Consider the following 25,442-nt stretch of genomic DNA (forward strand, 5'->3'; position numbering starts at 1 on the left):
GAAATGACACCTGCAAAAGGGTCTATAACATCCAGTAGTATCTTGTTAAGTTTGAGTATACAGTCTACTAGGAAATGAATGGAAAATACTTATCCTTATAACCTTATGTCTCTTAATAGAAAAATAAATAAATGAATGGTTTATATCTGTAACTATTCTCTCTTCTGATTCCTTAATGGTACATATCTCTAACTATTCTTTTAGTTCATGGTATCACCAATCATGTGGTTGATTTAATAAAAATAATATTTTCCTTGAACTCCCCATGTGTTGGACTGTAACACTATCCTTCTTCATGGGAAGCAATTGTTAGATTGAGCTAACAAAAGGTTTTGAGGGATGGAGGTCACCCTCAAACTGGGGCTAAAATCTCTCACATGATATTCATTCATCGCTAGAACACAAGTGGTCCATTCACTATTCAATGGTATTGAAAATTATTTTCACTTAGCAAAAACGTGGTCCAACTGTAAAAGTATCAATTTTTCTTTTTGTTCTCTTGGATGGGTATAGAAGTAATGCTTGGTGTAGTTGGGGATACCTTTCCTGCCAAGTGCTAACCAAAACAAAAGATTATGCTGCATTATATGCATGATGATATCTGAAAAACACAGAAAGGTTATGAGTAGTTTCTCACATGATCTAAAGGACTGCAACTTGAGATTGTTCTTAGAAAAAAAAAATTAATAATAATAATTGACGGCATCCTTAACCAAACATTTTGTAATCCTTGATTGTCAATATTTTTTTTTCATATATTATATAATAAATGAAATATCTATTATGTTGGACCAGCATCTCTACTTGTTCCAATGGTGTTTTTGTTTTTGATATGCAATGTCTTCATCACATTCTTCATCTTGTTTGGTTGATCATTATTTGAATCATGCTCAAAAATGTTTATGCGGAGAGATAGCATGTCTAAAATTCTTGAACACCCTAAGAAATTCAAGGCGACCCTTTTATTCCTGTCCAAATTACAATAAGAAGGTTACAACTAATTACTCTACTCTTGTTTGTGTACAGTTATTTTCAGACGTTGTATTAATTGTAATTTTCCACAATGATTTGTACAAGTTGTTTGCCGCAAGAAAGGCCATACTGTGATTCTTTTTATGGGCCGATATTGAAGTAGGAAATAAAGGAAAAGTTGTTTAGGAAAGAGAATGTCATCTCCAAAAGAGAGAGGAAGAGCTCCAAAAGTAGGAGAAAGAACTCCAACGTGCAAGGGAAGAGATTCAAAAAAGGAACGAGGACATCCAAAATGATCAGATGAGTTTCATGGTCAAATGAAATATATTAGCCATACACGCATACTACTTTGCATGTGTTGGGGATTTTGAATTCTAATATCATGTTGTTGGATAGGATAAAAAACAATTATAGATTAAGCCAATGTGTACCAAATTGTATAATGTTGTTGGATAGGTTGTAATTAGAGATGTAACCGGTCCTGTTTAGTCCGTTTTTGACAAAATTTGGGACCAAACCGGTATGTATCGATTTTACATATTCAAAAACTGATTACACACTAGTTACTCTCCTAATCTTGTACCTCGAGTTTTATCTGTTCTAGACCAGTTCGGTCCCCTTTTTTGGTTTTAATAATATTAGTATATATATTAGTATTAGTTATAATGATTAAAATAACTATACATTAGTATTTATTATAGTGATTTTAATTTATTATAACTATATCATTGATAGTAATAGTAATAGTATTACTATATCATTATTTCATATATAATTATTTAGTATAGTGATTTATATAGTAATTTATATATAGACTTAAAATATATTACTAATAGTAATATAGTATTAGACTATGAGAAACGCTTCCCAGTGGTCCGACTGTAAATCCCACAAAACTAGTCCTCCATTCAACTCAAGCCACGTAAGAAAAAACACTGTAAGAAAAATACACTCCACCACAGAGAATCAAGGTCGTATGTGTTGCTAGCCTCTTTATCATTTGCACTACCCTCTACCCTTCTCTTCCTCGCGGCTCTCTGTGCACTGCCCTCAATCCAACACCGAGACTAACACAGCTTAGAATGTGCCCCTCTGATCGAATTCCTTTCTTCCTTTCATAAAAACCCATAACAAATTAAAAGAGAGAAAGAAAACCTTTCCCATCGAAATCCCTTACCCACTTCACAGTTCCATGAACGACAACAGAGAAGTAGCAACCCATCTAAGAAACTAATCAAATACTAAAAAGAGCAACCCAAAAACATATACACCAAACCAAAAAAGCAAGAAACCAATGCTTATGGCCCAATCGTAATTGGTTGAGGAAAGTAATTTAATAGACAATTTTTGGAAATCTAAATAATGCAAAACACCTCATCCATGCACTTTAGAGAACTAGTAACAATCGATAGTTCATACATACACATATAAAGTGAAACACCCAGATCCAACTCCCTTGAGCAAACAAGTATTATAGGAAAAACTAAAAATTAGTAATGAGTTAAAATGTGTCCGGAAACCAGATAAACTAGATAAAGAGCATTAAAATGAGGGTAGTTTACACAACAGATGCATCTCCTTTCGGGGTCGAGCTCCATTGTCGCGACCTTTGGTTTTTTTATGTTTGCTGGTTTAGGATAAATGGGGTGGAAGTCATACGTGTAACTATGTGATTGGTAGGCTTTTATTTGGCCAAAACCAGGTGGGTCGGCCCTAAGGAATTCTCTTAGACTATTAGTATTAGGCCATAAAAAGTAAATTGTAATTAATATATATATTATATACTAATATATATTAGTATTACTAATTTACTAATGTACTTATAAAAAAAATATATTGAGAATTTGTTAGGCCATAAAATGTTATTAGTATATATATTTTATGATTAAAACATATGATCAAATAAATTTTCATGTTTAATATTAAAGTTTTATGTTATAAATTATAATAACATTATCTTATATATGATTATAATTTATATTATTATATATATTATAAAAAATATTATATATAACATTAAAAAATAATCTAAATATATAATATAGTGAACCGGTCATGTCCTGTCCTAAAAAGCATAGAAACAAAACCAGACTACAGGCCGGTTTGGGAAGTAAGGGAATCGATCTCAGATTGGACCTGTCCAAAACTTGAGTGGTTCCACTGATTCAGGCTGGTCTGGTCTTGTTATCCAATTAATTTTTACATCCCTAGCTATAATAGGTTTAGACCCTTTATCAATATTGTAATATTCAATATTGTTGGTAATATGGTTCCTTGCCTTACCCCCACAAGTACAATCAAGTGTTACATATCTAATAGTCTCATCATCTTTCGTTTTACTTCTTTAGGTCATTATCTCAAATCTAGTCTATTTCCCATATTACTTATAAATTATAATAGTCAATGAGTTCTTACTCAGTTTTAAAATACATCCATGGCGTTGGCTCTAAAACCCCATAATCATCATTTCCTAGCATTGGCTCTAAAACCCCATGATCATTATTCTCAAGTGTTAGCTCTACAATCCCATCATTATCGTCATTCCCTGGCATTGATTCTAAAACCCTATGATCATCAATTACTTCCTCATCATCTCTCACATTTGGGATATTCATATAAGTAATACTTTTAGAAAAAAAACAATGATTGCCTACTAAGTATGCTTTCTTTCTCTTTCTCCATAAAAAACAATCTTGATATATTTAAGCACAATATGAAATTAAAAAGAAAATTAAATAAGTATCAAAATTTTGGTACGGGAAAGATAACTTTTGTTCCAAACAAAAGACCACACTTACTTATTCTAAAATCATAAAGCACAAGCCTAGAGAAGACATGGTTTTTAAGAAATTATAGTTTTTATTTTACAAACTTGATACTAAAATAAAACGACAAGTAGGGGAATTGATACTACAAGCATATTTTCAATGTATAAAAATGATACTACAAACATATTTTTAGTGTATAAAATTTGATTCGGATTTGACTTTTTCTTCCCTTTTCTGAAAGGTTGATCTCAAAGAAAATTGGGGACCAACCCACTCTTTTTTCGAAAGCCTTTTCCCCAACAAAAGATACCGTTCAAAAAGCTGCCAGTATAAAAGTTGTCTGAAACCAGATCACAAAAACATGCAGAGGATATACATATAGAAGACTGTGTGGATAGATGGATCGACTTTTTAGTGTCAGAATAGCACATATGGTGGTCGTAAATTGTAGACAGCTAAGCATGATAAATTCCTACATTTAAAAGTAAATGATTCTTTTTCAAGTTAAGCGCAAAGGTTTTTTACATGTAAATGAGGATGTAAAAAAAAAATCGGTAAATTGGACCAACATCCCGTATCGAGTTTGATTTGATTCAATATCGGTTTTAATTTTTTTTAAATTGATTAAAATTGATCTTTTTTTTTTTTGTTCTAAAACTAGACCGGATCGATTCATATATGTATATATTTTAATTTTTTATATTATATATAATTTTTATATATAATATATAATTATATATAAAATAATTTTATATTATATAATAAATTACTAATTAATATAATATTAAATTTTAAAATCTTATATTACTATAATTTATTGTATTAATAGTTATACTAATATTATAGAGTGCATATTAATAGATATATTAATACTAGATCACTATATATTATAATATACTATATTATATAATATATTATATAATATATACTATAGTATATTATAATAAAAAAATTGGACCTAATTGGTAAAATTGAAAGAATCAGTTTAGGGGGTAACTGTTGCGAAATCTATTCTTAAAAATGTAAAATCAGTTCATGCCAATTCAATCTCAAATTTTATTTAAAATTAGATCAAATCAGACCGGTTACACCCTTACATGTAAGGACAAGGTTTCATAGTGCCGCTCGCTAGCCCAAATATGCAACGATACCAATATGAAAATGATATATAGGAAAACAAAAAAGTATCAAACAACGTCGGGGCAAAAAGTGCACGTACATGCGAACAAACATTTAAATAGATGATGACTCTTTAACAAATATATAAATTACGTTAAGGATAATAAGCAGAAAATCCAAAGTCTAACTCGAAGAATAAATTGAATATAGTCCAATTCAAAGTTAAACAAGCATTTGTTTTGGAAATATCCAAAAGACGAGCATTTGTTTTGGAAAAATTCTAGGCAACAATCTACATTTTTTTTCACATTATTAAAAGATATGATTTTACTCTTTTATATTTTTTTATTTTATACTTTAAAAATATTGATGTATCGGATGTGAGGCTACTGTATAGCATGCCTCTTTGTTTTATTCTGATTTTAGGTTCTAAATTCTTTATTTGTGGAGGAGGTCGATAGTGGAGGAGAAGAGCACTACGACTCTGTGGATGGTGGAAGAAGTGGGCGATGGGCAATGGAGGAGAAGAGCACTAAAAAAACTGCAAATATGTGGATGATGGAGGAGGTCGTCCCATCGATGGTGGAGGAGTTTGGTGGAAACGGTCGTCGATGGTGAAAGAGATCGTCAATTTTTGGGCTCTAGGGGGAAAAATTGAAACGGTTGCAATTTAGATTTCTGGATTTGTGGGCACGGCGATCGACTGGGGCCAATTTAGCCAGTTAATTGACACGCGCGCACTTGCGTAGGACTACAGCCCCAGGAGGGGACTGTACGTAACCACCTCTCATAAAGAAATATAATATTATAAAGTAATTGCCTGCGAGCCCACCACACAAAGTAACGGGCCGGGAATGGTTGGACCACACTGCAATCCCATTCCGAAGATGGCCCACGCTATCCTAGCCTTGTGGCTACAAGCTGGATGGCCGTGCCATGCGATCCCTGAAAACTATTAATTTCAGGGTGTTGCACTAAATTCATGTCCTTTGTGGGTGGCTTTCCCAGGCCCCAACCTTGCCAACCCTTATGGCCATGCCACCCCATGCATGGGTTTGTGGGGATGGTGGGCCACCTTCAAGTTTTTTATTATTTATTTTTTAAAATTATGGAATAACACAATTACCAAATTATATATATAGCCATCATGAGGAACATTTTATTTCACGAACCAAACCTGCTGTTGAAGTTATGTTGTAAGGAAAAAATGTTTAGATTAATGATTCATAATTTAAAATATAAATTTTAAAATTCTTACAAATCAGATCTTATTAGTTAAGTGATGGAGATAATAGCCAATCATGATGTGTTCTATCCACCGACTTAATAAAAAAATAACTCATATATATATATATATATATATATATATATATATTTATATATGTATATATAAAATTCGAGTCCCTATAGATAACTGCGGCCCGTAGGTTACTGAAGTGAAGACAAAGTTAAAAAAACACGTGAAGTGAAAAGGAAAAAGGAAAGTGCCCAAGAGTATCCCCTTTTATATGCCTCTGCTGTAGCCTGTACGAATGGCGCGTATGTACATCATTTCCCTCGTCCGGTTTCACCGAGCAGCTTCGTGCATGTGTGAATTCCTTTTTGATTTATCATAGTCGTCCAAATTACTTTTTTACGTTTCAGAAAAAACATCTTTGCACCACCAATCAACGATACTCTTTGATGCTTCTTTTAGTACGAGATCTCGTAAACCAAAACCGAAAATTACGCTATAAAACTCCATATATATATATATATATATATCCGTGCATGCTGCCTAAAGTACTGTGTTTTTGGTTGGTTTCCAATTAGGAACTCAAGGAAGTTGAGAAATTAATAAAAGATACTATTATTTCTAGCTCATGTCTATCTTTGTGTCGATGATCTCTCCGTCAAGTCTTCTTCAATTATGTTTGCAGTGTCCAAAACGGTATCCAATGCGGCTACGTCCGTTTCATACATACAGACAAGCAAGAAACAGAGTGTGCTGAAATGACAGATGAAGAAGAGAGATGACGGCCCACGGGGACCATTGTATTTATCTATCCATGATGCATGGGATGCTCTGGAGTTTTATATATCTATATATCTTTGTATAGATATATGTAGGCTTATAGAGAACCTGGCGACAGCTACCACTATTTTTGAAGTCACCTAAGAGTGATGATATCCGATAAGGCCAAACAACACGAGCTTACGTATACGTTTCCTATGATCACAAACATATATCGCAAGACCTACTCTTTTATTTTTAGGTTTCTTGGACATTATCTTTCAAAACGATCCACCTTTCTTATATTTTAATCAAGAAAGAGAACCCCCACTTCATGTGTGTGTGTGTGTGTGTGAATATAGCTTGGTTGGACATGATCTATCAAACTCCCACGTCGACCCAATTCAACTTCTGTAGCTTTTTTAGACTTTGTTTGTAAATGAAAAATCATTTAATTTTCACACCTGTAGTACTACATATCACTAGTTAGAATGACTGTTTAATTCATTTGTCATGATGGTATCTTCCAAACGAAGAAAAGAAAGAAAAGTAGAAGCTGATATTTTTGGAACAGATCCAATAAAAAAGGAAGAATACAAGTGAAGAAAGTACTGCAAACGACATTGTAAAGAATTCTAAGAAGATACAACCATATCTACACACACACACATGATATATTATATAATATATAATACATAAATACATACATATATATAGATGTTCATATATATCTGCTAGGAGATCAGTTCGGTATGCGAATTATCTATTAATCTCTCTCTCTCTCTCTCTCTCTCTCTGTGGCTCTGTGTTCATACTTAATTCTCTTCCAATATCATGTCTAAGGACCATGTATCCGAGAAAATTGATATACCGAAACTTGATAAAGAACTTGAAGGTCCACAACAAGAAGATAATGATGAAGAAATCAGTTGTCGAACACCAACTTCTCGGGATCACCAAATTCCGACCATAAAGAGCTGCCCACCCACACCGCGAAAACGGCCACGAGCATTTCTGCAGAAGAGGAAATGGACAGAGACGTTGCACTTCTTTGAAACCACAAGGCGTGAAGAGTTGGAGTCCTTCTTTCGATCAAGTTTTGAATTTCCCAGGGTTGCGTCCCATGCTGCTGCTAAGAGGAGATGTACCAGTGTATGAAATAATTTATATATATTATGCTTATTATAATATATATTCTGTATTATTTAGTTTATCATGTAATTAATTTGGATCATGATCTTGATCTTCTATATATAATATGATCTTCACGTATCTATACGTACAATCGATCTGATCGAGGTTAATAACTATAATTACTGTAGCTAGCTAGCTACAATACCTGCGATGATCAACAGCCAGATCATGTATCGTAATGCTGCATTTCTTCAGTTTTTTGATAGTGTTGTATGGGACAGAATTGTTAGATTCTCTTTTGCAAACTCAGTTTCTAAGTATGAGGTAATATTTGTATTTGTCTAAAAAAACAGACTAACAATCGTCTCACTATTTACAATTTTTTATCTCTATTTGCTATTATTTTTTCTAACACTTGTTAATTATCTAGTGATATTCACAAGCTAAATATATATATATGTGTGTGCGCGCGCGCGCACAGGAAAAATATTCATTATACTGGCCCCCTGCCGCGCGCATTGGGATCAAGGATTTCTTAATATTAAAAAAAAAATGGAAATATCTAATATAATGTCCCCAAAAGACATTGGGATCTAATTTTTCATTTGAGCAGTACTTAGTTGTTAATCTATCCGGCCTTTGGAAATATGTTATTCCAAAATGCATGTGGTCGGGGAGTCATTTAGTTATCAACACTGCTACGTACCCGGCGATGGGTACCCGTTGCGGAATCGGTTGACGTGGCATTATGCTAATGCCACGTCAGCCGATATATTAAAAAAAAAACAGAATTCGTTTTCTTTTTAAGAGATTTGAAACCCATTTTTCAGAAACTCAGAACCTCCGATATACTCCACAAGCGCCAAAACCCAAATTGTACCACACTAACCGTTCAGGTATTCTGTTTTCTGTTTAATCTTCCTCTTGCAAGCAAGATTATTAACTTGGTTTAATATTTTTTTGCATAACTTCCGGAAATCGTTAACTATATAGTCCTGGTGGTGCTGTTCGTGTGGGCAAGAACAATGTAGTGGGTCTGTTGCTTAAGTTCCGAAAGTCTTTAAGTAAAGTTTAGGTACAGATTTTCGTGTGGGCAAGAACAATGTAGTGGATCTGTTGCATAACTTCCGAAAAGGTTATTCTGTTTTGCCAAGTTTGTTTCACTTTATTAAAAATTAAAAAAATTGCAAATTTTATTCTTCTTTGGGTTAACTTATTTTTCTTGGTCACTTTTTTAGCCTTGGGTTCAAAAATATACATCACAACTTAGTCATAATCAGTAAAAAAGTTAGATTCTATAAACTGTATATCCGTCATATATACTTGACTTGTTAAACATCACGTGAAGTTTTTGATCCTATAACCACTAACAACATCCAGAACAATTATTTGCTTTTGCAAGTCTTCTTAGTTGTTTTTCATCACTTTTGCAGAGAGACAAATAAAAAAATTACAAAACCGATCGAAAGAAACTTATAATTTATAAAGCATTTTTTTTAGCGTGATGAAACAAGAGGGACAGTATTGACCTCAACTTCTGTGGTGAATGAACTCGTGTTTTTGGTAGGGACATGGATAAAATGGCTATACTTGATTTATTGCAGACTCGAGAATCAAGTGATAGTATCACTGTGATACTCAAGTTTATGTGATTCCCATACTTGGGATGGGGGCTATTGGAAGACAACACTTGTGCAATTAATAAACAATGACAAAATAGTTGAAAGTTTGTTTGATCTTGAAGTTTGGGCTTGTGTTTCTGAAGATTTTGATGCTGTTAGGGTCACAAGAACAATTTTAAGATCTCTCAGCCCTGGAAGTCGTGATGATAATGATTTAAACTTGTTGCAAATCAAACATGCATAAAATCAGGTGAATATGACATCTATGATTGTCTTGTAGTTGTTCTTACTACTTTGAGGAATGTTTGGTTGTTTATTTTCTTTCTTGCTTTGATTAATGTTTCTTAATATTGAATGTATGTATATCAAATGAGCTATATATGACAGAAGTGGTTGTTGCAAATATGGTTTGTATGTCTAGATTTTGATTCATCAATCAGTTTTTATTTTTTCCTATTTATGGAATAAAATTGAAATTATTGGTGCCTAACTTACACAGAAATGAATTTGGTAATTGTTTACTCAAGGAGCATGTTGTATGCTAAAAACTTAATTCGTGAAATTAATGACTGTAGCTGCTTCTTGAACATATTGGGACCATGCTTTCTTGGTTGATTGCCCCTCTATAGTTAAGTTGTGTTTATTTTAGAGTTTTTCATTAAAGATGTACTACTTGTAAGGCAAGTTTTATCTACGTTTGTGGAATTATACAGTTCATCTTTTCTCATCATGAAAAAAAGGGAAGAACACTCATCTTCGCTAACACCATCTAGCTCAAATCTCCCAACCACGGTGTGTTATATTTTTTAAAAATTTGTATGACTACGTTGGGTTGATATCTAAGCAAAACAGTACATGAATAACTTGTGTAATAACATGTTACGGCATACCGTCAACTTCTCTAAGCTTCAGAAATTACATACACATGCACATGCACAGTTACTATGGGGAACTTCCTACGTGGTCACCTCTAATGCAATAGCCAAATGACTACCAATATCCATGCAATATTCAAGAGGTGATACAATTGTATTGTTGAATTTTTGTAAACTTTTTGTTTTATTTTTAAGATTAATGTCATGTACTTTTTTAAATATTTACTTTCTTCTTTTTAGTCCAATGATGGTTACCCAACTTCTGTTATGACTACTGCATCCGCCGCAAGCGAAAGAGGTGATATAGAAGACTTGTCTCCCAATTGGGCTAAAACTGATTGCCCATCTACCTCCGCTAGAGTTGAAGAAAGCAACAAAGATAGACCCAAGGATTCTATGGAAACTGAGGATGGAATTGCCGAGACAGGTCAGTTAGATGATGAGGTTGGTGGTGACACAATTGAGGAACCCAAGTCGAAGATGGAGTTTAATTATTTTGAAGAAGTAATAACTTATTACAAGCAGTATGCTAAGAATATTGGGTTTGGGGTGATGACAAGAAGGACTGAGAAGGGAGATGATGGGACTGTCAGATATGCCACCTTCGGCTGTGCCCATGGTGGGAAAGCCCGTAATAGGACGTTGAATGTTGTCAGGCCACGGCCGATTGGAAAAACGGAGTGTAAGTCGAAGCTTAATGTCTTAAAAGTAGATGGAAAGTATCAGTTGACAACAGTTAATAACATTCATAACCACAGCCTCAGTCCAAAAAAATCTCATTTCTTTCAATGTAATAGAGAAGTTAGTGACTCTGTAATAAAAGTCTTAGATACAATAGAGATTGTGAAGTATGGGCTTGTGTTGGTTTGTTTTATATGGATTTTAAATGAACTATAAATTTAGTATGTGTATTTTGTGTTGGGTGTTGCATAGTGAGTTTAATTGGATGACAAATTGAATATGTGTGTTCTATTCATTGTTGATAGGCTTATTGATTGAGAATAGTATTTGTAAAGTGATGGGGATTAATGGACAACTTATGATATGATTGCGTTAGTTTGTCATTTATTGAGTTAAGTAATAGTGATATACGGACTGAGTATGAGTAGGTGTAAGGATTTTAATTTGGCCGGAATCTAAATGAATAAGAGTTTTGGATCTCTTGTCATTGGCGCGGAAGGTTTCGAAAACCTACCGTTTTTGAAAAAGGATTGTCGGAATTACATCGATAATGCAAGACATTTATGACTGGCGCTGGTGGTGCTGGAGCGCTTCGGGAATATTTTTTACAGATGCAATACAAAAATCCTAGGTTCTTTGCGTCGATGGATTTAGATGATGACGAGAGGTTAAAGAATGTCTTTTGGGCAGACCCCCGTAGTAGGGCAGCCTATGAAGATTTCGGTGATGTGGTTACATTCAACACCACATATCTGATGAATAGAGATGGGGTGCCATTCGCACCATTTGTTGGTGTAAACCACCACGACCAGTCAATTCTTTTGGGAGCAGGATTGATATCCTGTGAGGATACGGCAACGTTTGTGTGGTTATTCAAGACCTGGTTACAGTGTATGGATGGTATAGTTCCTAGAGCTATTATCACAGATCAGGACAGAGCAATGAAGAATGCTATTGCTATTGTCTTTCCACAGAGTCGACATCGATTTTATTTGTGGCATATACTGAAAAAAGTCCCTGAAAAACTTTCCTCGTATTCTGCCTACAAAAGTGGGATGAAAAATGTTTTGATGAAATGCGTGTATGACACCCAAAATGTTGAAGAGTTTGAAAGCTCTTGGGAGCAATTAATTAGCATTTACAAGTTGGAGGATAATGCTTGGCTGAAAAGTTTATACACTGAGCGTGAGCATTGGGTACCGGCATTCTTGAAAGTTCTTTTTGGGCGGGGATGAGTACAACGTAGCGGAGCGAGAACATGAATGCTTTTTTTTATGGTTATGTTCACGCGAAGACAAACTTGAAAGAGTTTGTTGACCAGTTTGACAACGCATTGAAGAAGAAAATTGAGAATGAAAATAACGCTGACTTTCACTCATTTAGCGTGACCATTCCTTGCATATCTAGATCTCCGATCGAAAAGAAGTTTCAAGAATTATACACGAATGCAAAATTCGAGGAAGTCCAGCGAGAACTGCAATATCTAATAGATTTGGCTCCAGAATTACTTAAGAGGGATGGTGATGTAAAGACATATCTTGTAGAGGATGAAGTTCATCTGGAAGACTTCACTAAGTTAGTTACATATTCAGTGGACTTTAGTGATGTGGATACAGCTGCAAAGTGTTTGTGTGGGCTATTTCAGATGAGGGGTATATTGTGCAGGCATATTTTGGTTGTATTTAAATGTAATGATACAAACTTTTTGCCAAATCAGTATATTTTAAACAGATGTAGGAAGGACATTAAGAGGAAGTACACGTTAATCGACAGCAGCTATCACGAAGGGGCTTAGCGAGCAGATGCTAACAGATATTCTACTCTGTTGAATATATGTTATAAGATGATTACTCACGCTGCGGGTTCAAAAAAATATATTGAGAATGCAACACAGAAGTTGTATTCAATGATTGAGTTATATAGTGACAACCAAGAACCTCCATCAAGAACATGCACGGGTTCCAATGTTGTTCCTTCGATACCGGAGACAGCTACATGTGCGGGTTCACATAAAGTACTCAGTCCGCTAGTAGTAAGAGGGAAAGGCAGACCACCATCTCTGAGGAGAGGATCGACCATGGAAAAAGAGATGCGGAAAGTTAAAGCGAAGGCGAAGAATGCAACAGTCAAGGGAAAACGTAAACAGGTACTTCACTATGATACTTACAAATAAATATACTTCTTTATTTGGTTTTATAAGTTATTAATGCATTGAATATTTAATGTGTTATGTTACTTGTTTTATTTTAGAGAGATGGAGGAGATACACCATTGTCGGACACTTGCAGGAATTTATTTGGCCCGTCAGATAAATATATGTGTGATGTTGGATTGTCGGAGGTATATGAGCTTGTAGATCTAAGTATTGTTTAATATGCTAGGTTATTTGAGAAAAATTATCTTTTTGGTAATTTTTAAACGTTTGTTATGCTATGATGACCAGCTTGTTGAAGACAGCTCAATTCTTGAAAGATGTTGAACCCAGCGCCAAGAATCAATGATCGGGAGTCAAGAAATGGTAATATTTCTACATTTATTTAAGAAGTAGTAATATTGATGTAATATGGATGGTTCGATAAGGCAACACATATTACTCCTTGCAGATGTTCTTTGGGTTGGATGGATCACAATCAGTGGATGGTAGGTGATTTTTAATGATATTATTGGTAACAAGTGAAGTTGGTACTTAGCATGCTTCGGCCATTGTATTTTTTCCAGTTTAATATGCATGTACTTAATTTAAAGTACTGTTTGAAATTAATTTAATTGATAGTAAATTAAATGAGATGAGAAATTTGTTAATAATAATGAGATTATTTATAAATATTAGGGAAATAGTTTGAATAAAAATATTTATGGGATTTTGAGAAATGAGATATGAAAGGAAGAATAAGCTAGTAATAATATATATTCATAATATCATGACCAGATTGTTGGACCCATGCATGTTCTCTATAATTATACATGATCATTCGTGCAGTTGCTCCAGGAAAGGAGAAGTTCATGTTGTTAAATAGTTTTAGTAGGAAGAGAAAGGGGTAGTTGTATTGGGATCGTGGCTCGTGTTGTGGTTATAAAAGTTGTAATTTACGTCCATTTACATATACAAGGTGTTAGCATTAGTAATGGTTGGAGAATAGCAAATTTTATAAAGAATTTTTTGTGCTTGGGAGCCATTATAGTGATTATTATTGTGACAAGTTATTTATGTAATTTTTCTAAGTTGTAGTTTGGATTGTGTTGTGTAGGTACTGATTCATGACCCCACCACGGCCAGCATTATACAGCATGCTCATCCCACACAAATTCCCACAAGGTTGTGTATTGAAAGTGCAGGGTGATGAGGAGAAATAGCTAGCTACGTGTAGGGAATGCACATTCAGTTAGATTGTAGTGGTAAAAGGTCCTCATGAATGGTTGGAACTTGTACACGTTAACGGATTAGAGTTTTGCACCACATGAATTGTCTATTCACTAAGTTAATGAATGAAAAAAGAGGTTATTATTGTTGCTTGGGAGAAATTTGAAAAGCAGTAGAGTAAAAGGTTGTTGTGGTAAAAGGTCCTTTTGAAGGATACGGCAACTTGTAATGTCGGATTAGAGTTTTGAACAAAGTGAATTGTCTATTCACTAAGTTAATGAATTTAAAGAGGTTATTATTGTTGCTGACCCGTATGGGAGAATATTATTGTTGCACTAATATTTCCAACCTTTCTATATTAAATTCCAGGATGCATGTAAAATACAAGTTGGCGTTTTCATCCATATAAATTACCAAAACACAAAATATTGCATGTTTCTATATTAAATTCCCACTGGCCGCATGAATCATTTCCCAATACAAAATAACTTCAACATTTATATCACTAAAACACCCAAGGATTCTATCTTTTCCCAATACAAAATAACTTGGGATGTTTCACAAAACTAAAACATCCATCCCATGAATCATTACCATATACAAAATAACTAGTTACTTTGCCATAACTAAAACATCTCATCCATCCCATGTATCATTTCCATTCCAACGAGCAAAACAGTTCAGAAAATGCATGGGCATGGTATGGGTAGACGTTTCAAGTTTCCTTGTACATGATTCACAAGTTTCACTAACATATAATAAACATTACATACACAGCAGCAACTAAATTCTAACACTAATCTGAAATTACTTATGCACCACCAAGTAATATGCTACAACAAATGCTAAAGCCCAAAACCCACAGACTAATGTGCGTGCATGTCTAACTTCAGCTTCACATACAACAGCCACCAACTCCTTCAATAACTCCTCATTTCTATTGGATAGTACGAACTCGAATTCGTCTACTCTTTTACGCAAATCAATAATGATCTTTTCAATATCATTGACTAACATCTTCAGCTCTTTCTCCTTACTGCAAAATTCAGTGTGAGTTTCTGGACGGTCTTTCTCCTTGCTGCAAAATTCAGTGTGAGTTTCTAGACGGTCCGACATCTTGTATTCATGGCCCTCTACCCATTTGAAATACTTACAATATGGTAAGCCCTGTGATTTTATACACATTTCTTCCAAAAATGTTAGATGAACATCAAACACAATAATTTAACTAAAAGCTGAATTTAGTTACCTCTTTGTTGTACTTTGGACAACTTAAAAAGGGTCGTCCTGGATTATTTTGAGTATTTGAGAATCTCAGTTGGGCTTCAATCTCACAGAAGCATAATGGATGACCCAGATTTTGTTTGGCAAAAGAGGAAGAAGACGTTGTCATGGATGATGAAATATTCTTATATTAATCTAATGCCACGAAAAATGTTGTCAGAAAAATAGAACACCCCTGCCCTTATGATTAATTGATTAAGGTCATGCATCTATGAAAGAAACTTTCCTAATATGTATCTCTTTAACACTTATGAACTAAGACTTATGGAAGCTAAAAGCTGGAATTTTCCAGTTAATAGCAAAAGGCTTTACATGTAACTAAGATGAAAAATGATTTAATGCAATGTATCTTTCTGAAATGGGCTTCACAATCTTACTAGTTGGGAAAAAATAAAAATTATTCTACAAAAAATTCATGACATTTCTAAATGAAACTTGGGTTAAGTTTCATTTAGAAGATCTTATATATGTGTGTGTGTGTGTGTGTGACAGAGACAGATAGTTGGAGGAAATTAATTTTGAGACCAGAAAATAATTGACATAATTTGTGCCATTGTGTTTTTTTGAATGTTCTTCATGATCATGTTTAGCACTAGGAATTAAGTAGCATATATTTCCTGCATCTAGACCCTATGCCAGCTTGGTTCATGTGTTAACTAAAAAGGAATGGAAAATTGGAAATCTGTATAAGTTCATGCATTCAACTCTTGTTTCCACAATATTCATCTTTATCAAGTTTTCACTTGCAAGTTATTTTCAGTATTCAGAGCCACAACTTTCTCCCCTATCAATTGCCAAGTTCCGATCCTAAAATTTAGTCATTTATTAATTTTTATTTTTTTCAGAAGGCAGTCTTCAGTCTTCATATATTTATGGTAGCAGTGTTGATGTAAATACACATCACTATATAGTAATTAAATTGAATTCCGTAAAGATAGATATGATATTAATTATGATTATATTTTTGGTCTGCATTTTACATGAACTGTACCCATCAATTGGACTACGGGTTAGGGTTAGGGTTCCAAATTTCGAAATCAGGAACAATTTTTATGGTTGTATATTTTGGGCATTTCGAAATCTAGTGTTCAATAAAAACTACAAATGAGAGCTTTCGGGTTTAGGGGTTTAGGGCAGGTGAATAAACCGATGGTTGAAGAAACACTACCAATGGTGCACGGCTTGGACAGATTCATAACCAACAGTTCCAACATCAGAACATTAAGCGAAGAATATGCAAAACAATAGATCAGAATAACCTATCTTCGTCGTCTGTGGGAAAGCTTGCTCCCAAAGCTGAATCTGTTCCGTGGGTACACGAAAGGGCGTGCTGCGTTTCAAATACAAAATAGATGAGAGAAATATTATACTGAAGATGAAAACGATTTTGAGTACGAAGAAGGAGAAATATCACACCTGAGTCTCAGTCGTCGTTCGTCTAGTTTCGATTTCGATTTTCCCTTCTGCTACGACCTAATCCCTGCCCTAATTTCATCCCGCTTCTATATGTAAAGGGGGGAAGGCAGGATGAGGAAAGGGGGAAATACACGACTGCCAAATCGAAGGAAGCCAAAATAGATCGCAACGCACCATTTCATTAAACACGCCACGTGGACGCGTGTACGCGGTGGGTACTTCACGCCGTGTGCAAATAGCATTTTTCTTTAGTTATTTTGGGTGGTGTTGATGTGCTAGCTGCATATATGGTGTCCGGTTTGGTACTATTTATCGAGGCAGGCTGTACTGTCTTTACACATGGGCAAAAAGTACGGTTTCTTTCATTCAATAATATTCTTAACTAATTTACCTTAAAAAAAAAAAAGGGTGCCACCCTATTCTAATTTGAGAAAGAAAAATGATACTTACAATTATGAATGTGTAAGTATCGTATAATTATTTTAAAAAAATAAATAAATAAGAGACCCACATAAAAAGAAATTAATTTTTTAATAGTAAATCTCATTCTTTTTCAAAACAACTACATAGCTCTTGCGTACTCCACAACTGTACGTAACATTACTCTTTGAAAAAAAATTCTTGACTTGTACAAAGAAGCAACCATGCTAAAATAGAAGAGTAATATTATATACAGTTGTGGAGTACGCAAGTGCTATCTGATTGTTTTGAAAAAAAATAAGATTCACTATTAAAAAAATTAATTTCTTTTCATGTAGATTTTGTATTTATTCACTTTTGATTGTATAATATTTATCAACTCACAACTGTAAATATTATTTAAAAAAAAAAAACAGATAAAGCAGAAAATAAAAAGCCATAATTAAAACGCACTAGAAGCGTGTTTTTTTTTTTATATTAAATTTATGTAATTAGATTTACTCCTCAACAATAGTTTTGTTGGGTCGTACAATTTGAGCAATTCAACTTTTAAATGCCTCCAGCCCAGAAGCCCAGTACTGTTAAAGAATCGGGTGGGCCGATTTCTGGTGTTTCCTCGAGGGGCCGTGTAGGTGGAACGGAACATCCACTTATGTTTCATTCTTTTCTTTTGTTTTTGGATAATTTTACGATAATGAATTGAATAAACATCGCATAATTATTTTTAAAAAAGTAAATTTTAAAATTTAAAATTTAATTTATTTCATATAAATTTTATATTTTATTCACCTTTTTAAAAAGTAACACGATTTCAAATATCTGCTCTTTATTTTTCATCGTCTCGACAGCTGCAGAATCTTGAAGCTGACTCCAGAAACCTCTCGATTTCCATTTACTTCCACTCCCATGCACACGGCGTTGTAAAACGAAAACGATGTGATCGACGCCTGTCCTCCACGTGTCCGTCTACTGTAACCCTCCAAAACACTTTTTTATATCCATTAATGCACATGCAATTACAGTATATTGTTAGCCATGGCCCATAATGATCTTACCCACCTCTGCTGAGAGAGAAGCTGGAGATCAGTTCAGGAAGGAGAACTGTGGGAAAGAATAATGGCTCCAAAGCGTTCACATAAGGTGATGAGCACTGTGATGACGACAAGATCAAAAGTTGTGCGAGAAATTGTGCAAGTCGCTGTAGTTGAAAGCGCTCAGAAGCCAACGATTGGAGACATAGATGAGGAAAAGCTGGAAGACACGTTTATTCCTTCAGGCAAAAAGCCATTGAGAACCATTGCCGTCGAAGACATGTCAGAACAAAGAAACCAGTCAGCTCAAATTCCAGTACTAATGGATGACAAATCATCAGAACAAGAAAACCAGTCATTTCCTGTTCAAGTTGAGGGAAAATCGAAAGAAGAAAACCAGCCAGTTCAGCCTCCGGTAGAGAAAAAATCAGAAGAAGAAAACCAGGGCAAATCACCAGAGGAGAACCAAGCAGAAGTTCAAGTTCCAGAGGAAGAGAAAGAGAAAGGGCCCACCACCATGACTTCCGAAAAGCAAAAAGGGCCGTCAAAAAAAGAGAAGGGAAAAAAGAAAACCAAGAACACCCAAGAAGGGGAAGGGAAGGGGAGGAAGAGGAGGAGAAAAGCGGGCGGTGGAGAAGAGTACAGGAGGTATGTGTATAGGGTATTGAAGCAGGTGCACCCAGAGTTGAGGGTATCGTCAAAGGCAATGACAGTTTTGAACAATATGATGCAGGACATGTTCGAGAGGCTGGCGGAGGAGGCAGCGGTGCTGTCTAAATACACAAGCCGAAAGACGCTATCTTCAAGGGAGATTCAAGGGGCAGTGCGGCTGGTATTGCCCGGAGAGCTTGGAAAGCATGCCATTGCTGAGGGGTCCAAGGCTGTGACTTCCTTTATGTCCAACATTGCTCGAGAGCCCAAGAGATCATCGTAGCCTTCTCTCATGCGTATTGCTTTGTGTGATCTAGTATATATTTTGGTACCGTTTTAGTACTAGCCTGTACGTAGGCTTTCTTTGTTTGCGTTGCTCGCTTTCTTTTATTTTCCCATGGCAAGGTTAGACGTAAGTGATCTTGGTGGCCCTTTCATTTTTTGTGTTGTAATATTGTGTACGAGAAAAGGGTGTGGTGTGAAATTAAGGACCCCGACCGAGGAATTATTGCTGTCTTTTGGGTTTTGTGGGTTTTTCAATATTAATATCCCAATGTCCGTACTTAGCACAGAGGAAAGGGAAAAAGAAAGATTAACCATGAATTTAATTTGTATGTTGGACCCAACTGTGAATCTGATGCATTGCCAAGAATATTTCGGTATTTCGTTAAATTTACATTCCAAACGAAAAGTTTGATAAGATCCTTAAGAAATATATTATGATTTCACCATTTGGTTTATTAATTACTATATAAGATTATTTATATTTTTAAAAATAATATTATCTCTTTAAGTTTTGCTCTTCCTAAATTGCACAAGACTGTTGGATATAAAGTATTTTAAAACTCAATCCAAAAAAAATGATTGGGGTGAAAACAATTTTAAAGGATAATTGTTTAAATTAAATATTATTCTGTCTGAGGATATAATTTTCTATAATTAAATTTTTAAAAAGGGTTTTTAATTGAAGAAATGTTAATTATACTTAAGAAAAATTTATAAAAAAAAAAAATTAAACTATATGTTGGAAATTATGAAATTCAAAATTCAAAGTTTGAATTTTAAAAGAAAATTGATAAAATGAATCTGATATGTTTTTTATAAATAAATTTATAAATACATATAACACTATTCTGACTAGTAAGTGAAACAGTAAAAATTTTTTAAAAAAATTTATAATATATTATATATTTTAGAAATTTATAAAAAGCTAGAACAATGTGGCCCTGCTACTCAGCAAATTATGGCGAAGGCAGAGAATGTTCAGAATGGCGGGGCCCCGCTCTAATGATTAGGATGTTATGCGCTATATTTTTATTCTAATTATTATCACCTCTAATCATGTTTCTTAATGATGTGGTACGTACATTCTAGATGATCATTTTGTATGTTAATTACTTAATTCAATGATAGTACTTAATTTGACAATTAAATGGTTGTAACTTATATATGGGTAAGGCCGGTGCTGGAAGAAGCTTTTTCTAGAGAATTGGAAATGGGGAATAAGTCAGTATCCTAAGTGAATTCCTTGACCTACTACCTACAGGCTACAAACTTCAAAACTCTACCAGATTCCTTTAGGCAAACACTAAGGTTTTGAGCTTATTGATTCAACCATAAAACAATGGAACCTTTTCCTAGTGTATAGGAAAAAGCTGATATAATTAAAACTATCTCTATCAGTCCATGTCATAGCTCTGACAAATTTATTTGGAGATGTGTAAATAATGTACTGTTTTTAGTGAAGAGTGATTCCCACTTAAGAGTACCTAGCCAAAAATAAAAGCAGGGTCAATCATCAAATGTGCAGATCACAAAACACTCATGGCCAAAACTTTGGCACCTAAATATATATCCCTCAAGCTTTCAAGACTTTTCTATAGAGGGCCTACCTAGTTGCTCTCTCAACAGACCTTAACCTTTTTAGAAAAATAGTTGTGGATAGATCAAGTTGTCCAATCTGTGGACAGGAACATGAGACAACAGTGCACATAATTTAGGAGTGTTTCTTCTAGAGCTGTATGATGGCAGCGTTCAATCAGAATTCAAAATCTCAACTCTCAAGAGGATATTATGGAGGATTTGCTTAAGTTGCTTGATAAGAAGGAAGTGGAAGAATTTTCGGTCATTTCTGGAAGATTTGGGCTAAAAGAAATAATTATGTTTTCAAAAAGCCTTTCACTTATCCAAATTAGTTTGTGCAACACTGACTACTTCTATTGCAAAATTTCCAAATACCTAATAGCATACTCGAAACCTCAATAGCAACTCAAAACCAAGTTGTCCCTTCCTAGCAAGCTCCTCATAATGTTTACAAGCTCAACTGGGATGTAATGATGGATAAGAATTATTGTAAGGATGGATTTGGAGCTATCATTCGAAATTGGGAGTGTAAGAATGCACAGCGGAAAGAGTTTTCACTTAGTGGTAAAACGTACTACTAGAGTAACGCTTTAACAATTCACAACCTAAAAACTATCTTAAGAGAGAACAAAAGAGAGAGAGCCTTTTTGCTTTTTCTGATTATTACCAAGAATTAAAAGAGGGAGGCTACACGGCTGGCCTTAAAGGCCAGCCTTAATCTGCCATTTATTTGGCGGAAACGCATGGCTTAAAGCCATGCGTTACAAGCAAATAACGCATGGCTTAAAGTCATGCGTTAGGCAGAGTAAAGGAGGGGTCTACCCCACGTGGGCGCCCCTCCAATTAACATCTCCCACTCGCACACAGTGAGCATGACCCCAGGTCAGCATCTTTCTAATGTTCTCAATCTTATTCATACAAGTAAATAGGACGTGCGATCACCAAGCATATCTATAGAAAGGTGGGAGTACAAACACTAAATCTCTCCCAGAGAAGACTAACATAGTAACATCCCTAAAGTGTCTGGTTATGTCCCAGACTCATTCGATCGCATCAGTTTCAAGCATTTTCGAAACCCTCTTGAGTTCTAGAAAACTCAGAACAATGCTTGACTATCTCTAAAAACATTTCAATATGTTCACAACCTTAGTCGTTACCAGTATGTAGCATCATAGTTTGACGTCAGCAAACACTATCGAAGATGCGATATCGAAGAATCTTTCCTTTACACTCACATCATTCAATTTTGGTCAAACCGTTTTCCCAGCAATGCCTCTTTAGACCGTATTGATCATGACCATAGACAACATGCCAAAATAGCAGACATCATAACCTCAATCTTGTGACATAGTCAAAAGTAAAGGACACTTAAAAAAAAGAGACTCACACAGTGAGAAAGAGGGAAACTATTTACTCACTTACTCATTTGGTCGAATAAGCACATGTAGTATGAAACACATGCTACGGTGGATTTCTCTTTCTTAAAGAGCATATGTCTATATCAACACTGTACAGATCTTAGTTTAGCCGCTCATTAAGCGTCTAACTCGAGTTCTTCTATTTACTCGCCTCCAAGGCATTAAAGAGGATCTCACATATGGCTAACTACAGGCTACATAGGTTGTGGGGTAACCCATGCATAGTCCTCTCATTGGACCTGATCTTAGCTCACACTAAAACTGACATATCCTTGTGTCAACTAACTTATCCATTTGGACAAGTATTTTAGAACACAATGTCTCATCTCTACTCGCTTCTCAAGTGCTAGAGGCGATCGTTCATGTGAGTGAGCCGATCTAAGCCTGTTGACATATCTTGTGTGTGAATTAAAAAGACAATACGATAAAGACAATAACTGAATCATATTGTATTAATATCCCAAAGGAAAGATTACATCTCAATGTCATTTGAAACACAAAAAATATTTACAGTCTACGCAGTCCTAGATTCCTAACATGAGCCTCAAAGACATCTCTTGCTATGGGCTTCATTAAGGGATCAGCAACCATGCGACTTGTAGAGAGGTGTTTCAGAACGACTTGTAGAGAGGTGTCTCTGATGTAGTGATATCTGATACCTATGTATTTGGTTCTTCCATGGTACTTAGAGTCCTTAGCATATGCGAGAGCAGCCGTGCTATCGCAGAATATTATCACCGGATCTGAAGAATCCGTGCAAATGTCTAAATGCTTGAGGAATCTCCGTAACCAAACAGCTTCTTGAACTGCTGCAGAACAAGCTATGTATTCTGCCTCCATGGTGGATAAAGTTATACAGGGTTGTTTCTTGCTGCTCCATGTAATGGCGCCATTGTTGAGCAGAAAAGACATACCCAGTGGTTGATTTACGCTCATCTAGGTCACTGCCCCAGTCGGCATCGCTGTAACCTTTTAGCTGCAAATCTAAACCTTGATAGCACAGCACATAGTCTGCAGTTCCCTTGAGATATCACATAATCCTCTTGACTGCTTTCCAGTGAGCGAGTCCGGGGTTAGACTGGAATCTACTCACTAAACCAACTACATAGCATATGTCAGGCCGAGTACACATCATTGCGTACATCAGCCTACCCACAGCATTAGCATAAGGGACACGGGCCATCTTTTCCTTTTCTATTTGAGTCTTAAGACATAACTCTTTAGATAAGTTCTCGCTTTTTGCCACAGGGGTGTCAATGGGTTTACCTTCATTCATTAGGAAATGCTCAAGAACTTTGTTTATGTAAGTCTGTTGGGACAAACACAAAAGTCTCTTTGAGCGATCTCTGTAGATCTTAACTCCTAGAATGTATTCTGCTTCACCCATATCCTTCATCTCAAAATTGAAGGATAACCACTCTTTTGTGGCGACTATCAACCATTTATCATTTCCAGCTAGTAATATGTCGTCAACATATAATGACAACATAATGAAACTCTTCTTGGACCTTTTGATATAGACACAATGGTCCTCTGTGATCATCATAAACCCATTCGAAAGAACGGCTCGATGGAATCTGAAGTACCATCGTCTAGATGATTGTTTTAGGCCATACATTGATCGTTTGAGCTTGCACACTTTGCGCTTTTGACCTTTGACCACAAAACCCGTTGGTTGATCCATATAGATCTCCTCATCTAGTTCTCCATTGAGAAATGCTGTCTTAACATCCATTTGGTAGAGTTCCAAATCCATGTCTGCTACTATAGCTAGAATCAGGCGAATTGAAGCAAACGTCACCACTGGTGAAAAAGTTTCCTCATAATCTATACCCTCCTGTTGGGTATATCCTTTCGCCACTAAGTGAGTTTTGTACTTATCTATCGATCCATTCGACTTGCGTTTGACTTTAAGAACCCATTTGTTCCTAATAGTCTTACGCCCTGTCGGTAGATCAACTAGATCCCAGACCTGGTTAGTCTTCATAGATTCAATTTCATTATTAAGAGCTTTCATCCACTCATCTTTAGTAGAGGATGAGAGAGCCTCATGAATTATTCTAGGTTCATCATCATCATGCGGAGCTATCATAAAAGCTTCTCCTTCAATCTCAAAACGACGACGGGGAATACTTTCACGTGTGCTTCTACGCGGCTGAGGTTGTTGTGATTGATTGACAAGCAGTGTGCTCCCACTCGGATTTAAGTCCCTTTTATCATTTGTAGGAGCTTGAAGAATTTCTTCCTCATTCTCAACTAAATTCCTTGGAGCACTTTCCTCTTGTTCCACAATCTCATGAAGTTCTAAACTCCTATCAACCGCACCTCTACTTGGAAATTCATTTTCAATGAAGTCCACATCTCGTGATTCAATCTCAGTTACACTTCCATCAGTTTGTTCACCTATTAACACATACCCTTTAGAGTGTTCTGAGTACATTATAAAGATACACTTCTTCCCTCTATGGCCTAACTTCTCATACTTATGAGAAAGATCATGAACAAAACCCGTTGAACCCCATGGCCGCAAGTTACTCAAATTGGGTTTCTCGCCGGTCCATAGTTCATATGGGGTGGAAGTTACTGATTTGGAGGACACTCGGTTAAGAATGTAGGCAGCAGTCAAAAGTGCATCCCCCCAAAAAGAAATTGGTAGGTTTGCTTGCGCCATCATTGACCTAACCATCTCAAGCAGTGTTCGATTTCTCTTTTCCGCCACGCCATTTTGCTGTGGCGTACTTGGCATCGTTAACTGTCTTTTGATTCCTTTTTCATCACAGAGCCTTTTAAATTGCTCAGAGAGATATTCTCGTCCTCGGTCAGTTCTTAGAGTT

The 25,442-nt window shown here is 35.4% G+C and overlaps 2 protein-coding genes across 3 annotated transcripts; both read left to right on the top strand.

Annotated features, from left to right (window-relative positions):
• Window positions 1-12,422: 12,422 nt before the first annotated feature.
• Window positions 12,423-12,959, top strand: LOC122291104 (protein FAR-RED ELONGATED HYPOCOTYL 3-like). Its single transcript, XM_043098751.1, has one exon. The coding sequence runs from the start codon at window positions 12,423-12,425 to the stop codon at window positions 12,957-12,959; it is 537 nt and encodes a 178-aa protein (XP_042954685.1).
• A 5,695-nt stretch (window positions 12,960-18,654) lies between these two features.
• Window positions 18,655-19,999, top strand: LOC122291510 (histone H2B.11-like). Of its 2 annotated transcripts, XM_043099253.1 has the most exons (2): window positions 18,655-19,324; window positions 19,410-19,999. In XM_043099253.1, exons 1-2 carry the CDS (start codon window positions 18,762-18,764, stop codon window positions 19,561-19,563), a joined length of 717 nt encoding a protein of 238 aa, XP_042955187.1. In that variant the 5' UTR covers window positions 18,655-18,761; the 3' UTR covers window positions 19,564-19,999. The 2 variants fall into 2 exon arrangements, with proteins under 2 accessions (XP_042955187.1, XP_042955186.1); XM_043099252.1 differs by having other exon boundaries at window positions 18,655-19,999.
• Window positions 20,000-25,442: the final 5,443 nt, after the last annotated feature.

This window comes from Carya illinoinensis, chromosome 13 (genome assembly GCF_018687715.1).
Source record: "Carya illinoinensis cultivar Pawnee chromosome 13, C.illinoinensisPawnee_v1, whole genome shotgun sequence".
In the NCBI taxonomy this organism is placed as follows: Eukaryota; Viridiplantae; Streptophyta; class Magnoliopsida; order Fagales; family Juglandaceae; genus Carya; species Carya illinoinensis.

Bases quoted from the DNA above. Each gene is read 5' to 3' on its own strand.
- LOC122291104 (XM_043098751.1), top strand. From the start codon at position 12,423: ATGAATGCTTTTTTTTATGGTTATGTTCACGCGAAGACAAACTTGAAA.
- LOC122291510 (XM_043099252.1), top strand. From the start codon at position 18,762: ATGGCTCCAAAGCGTTCACATAAGGTGATGAGCACTGTGATGACGACA.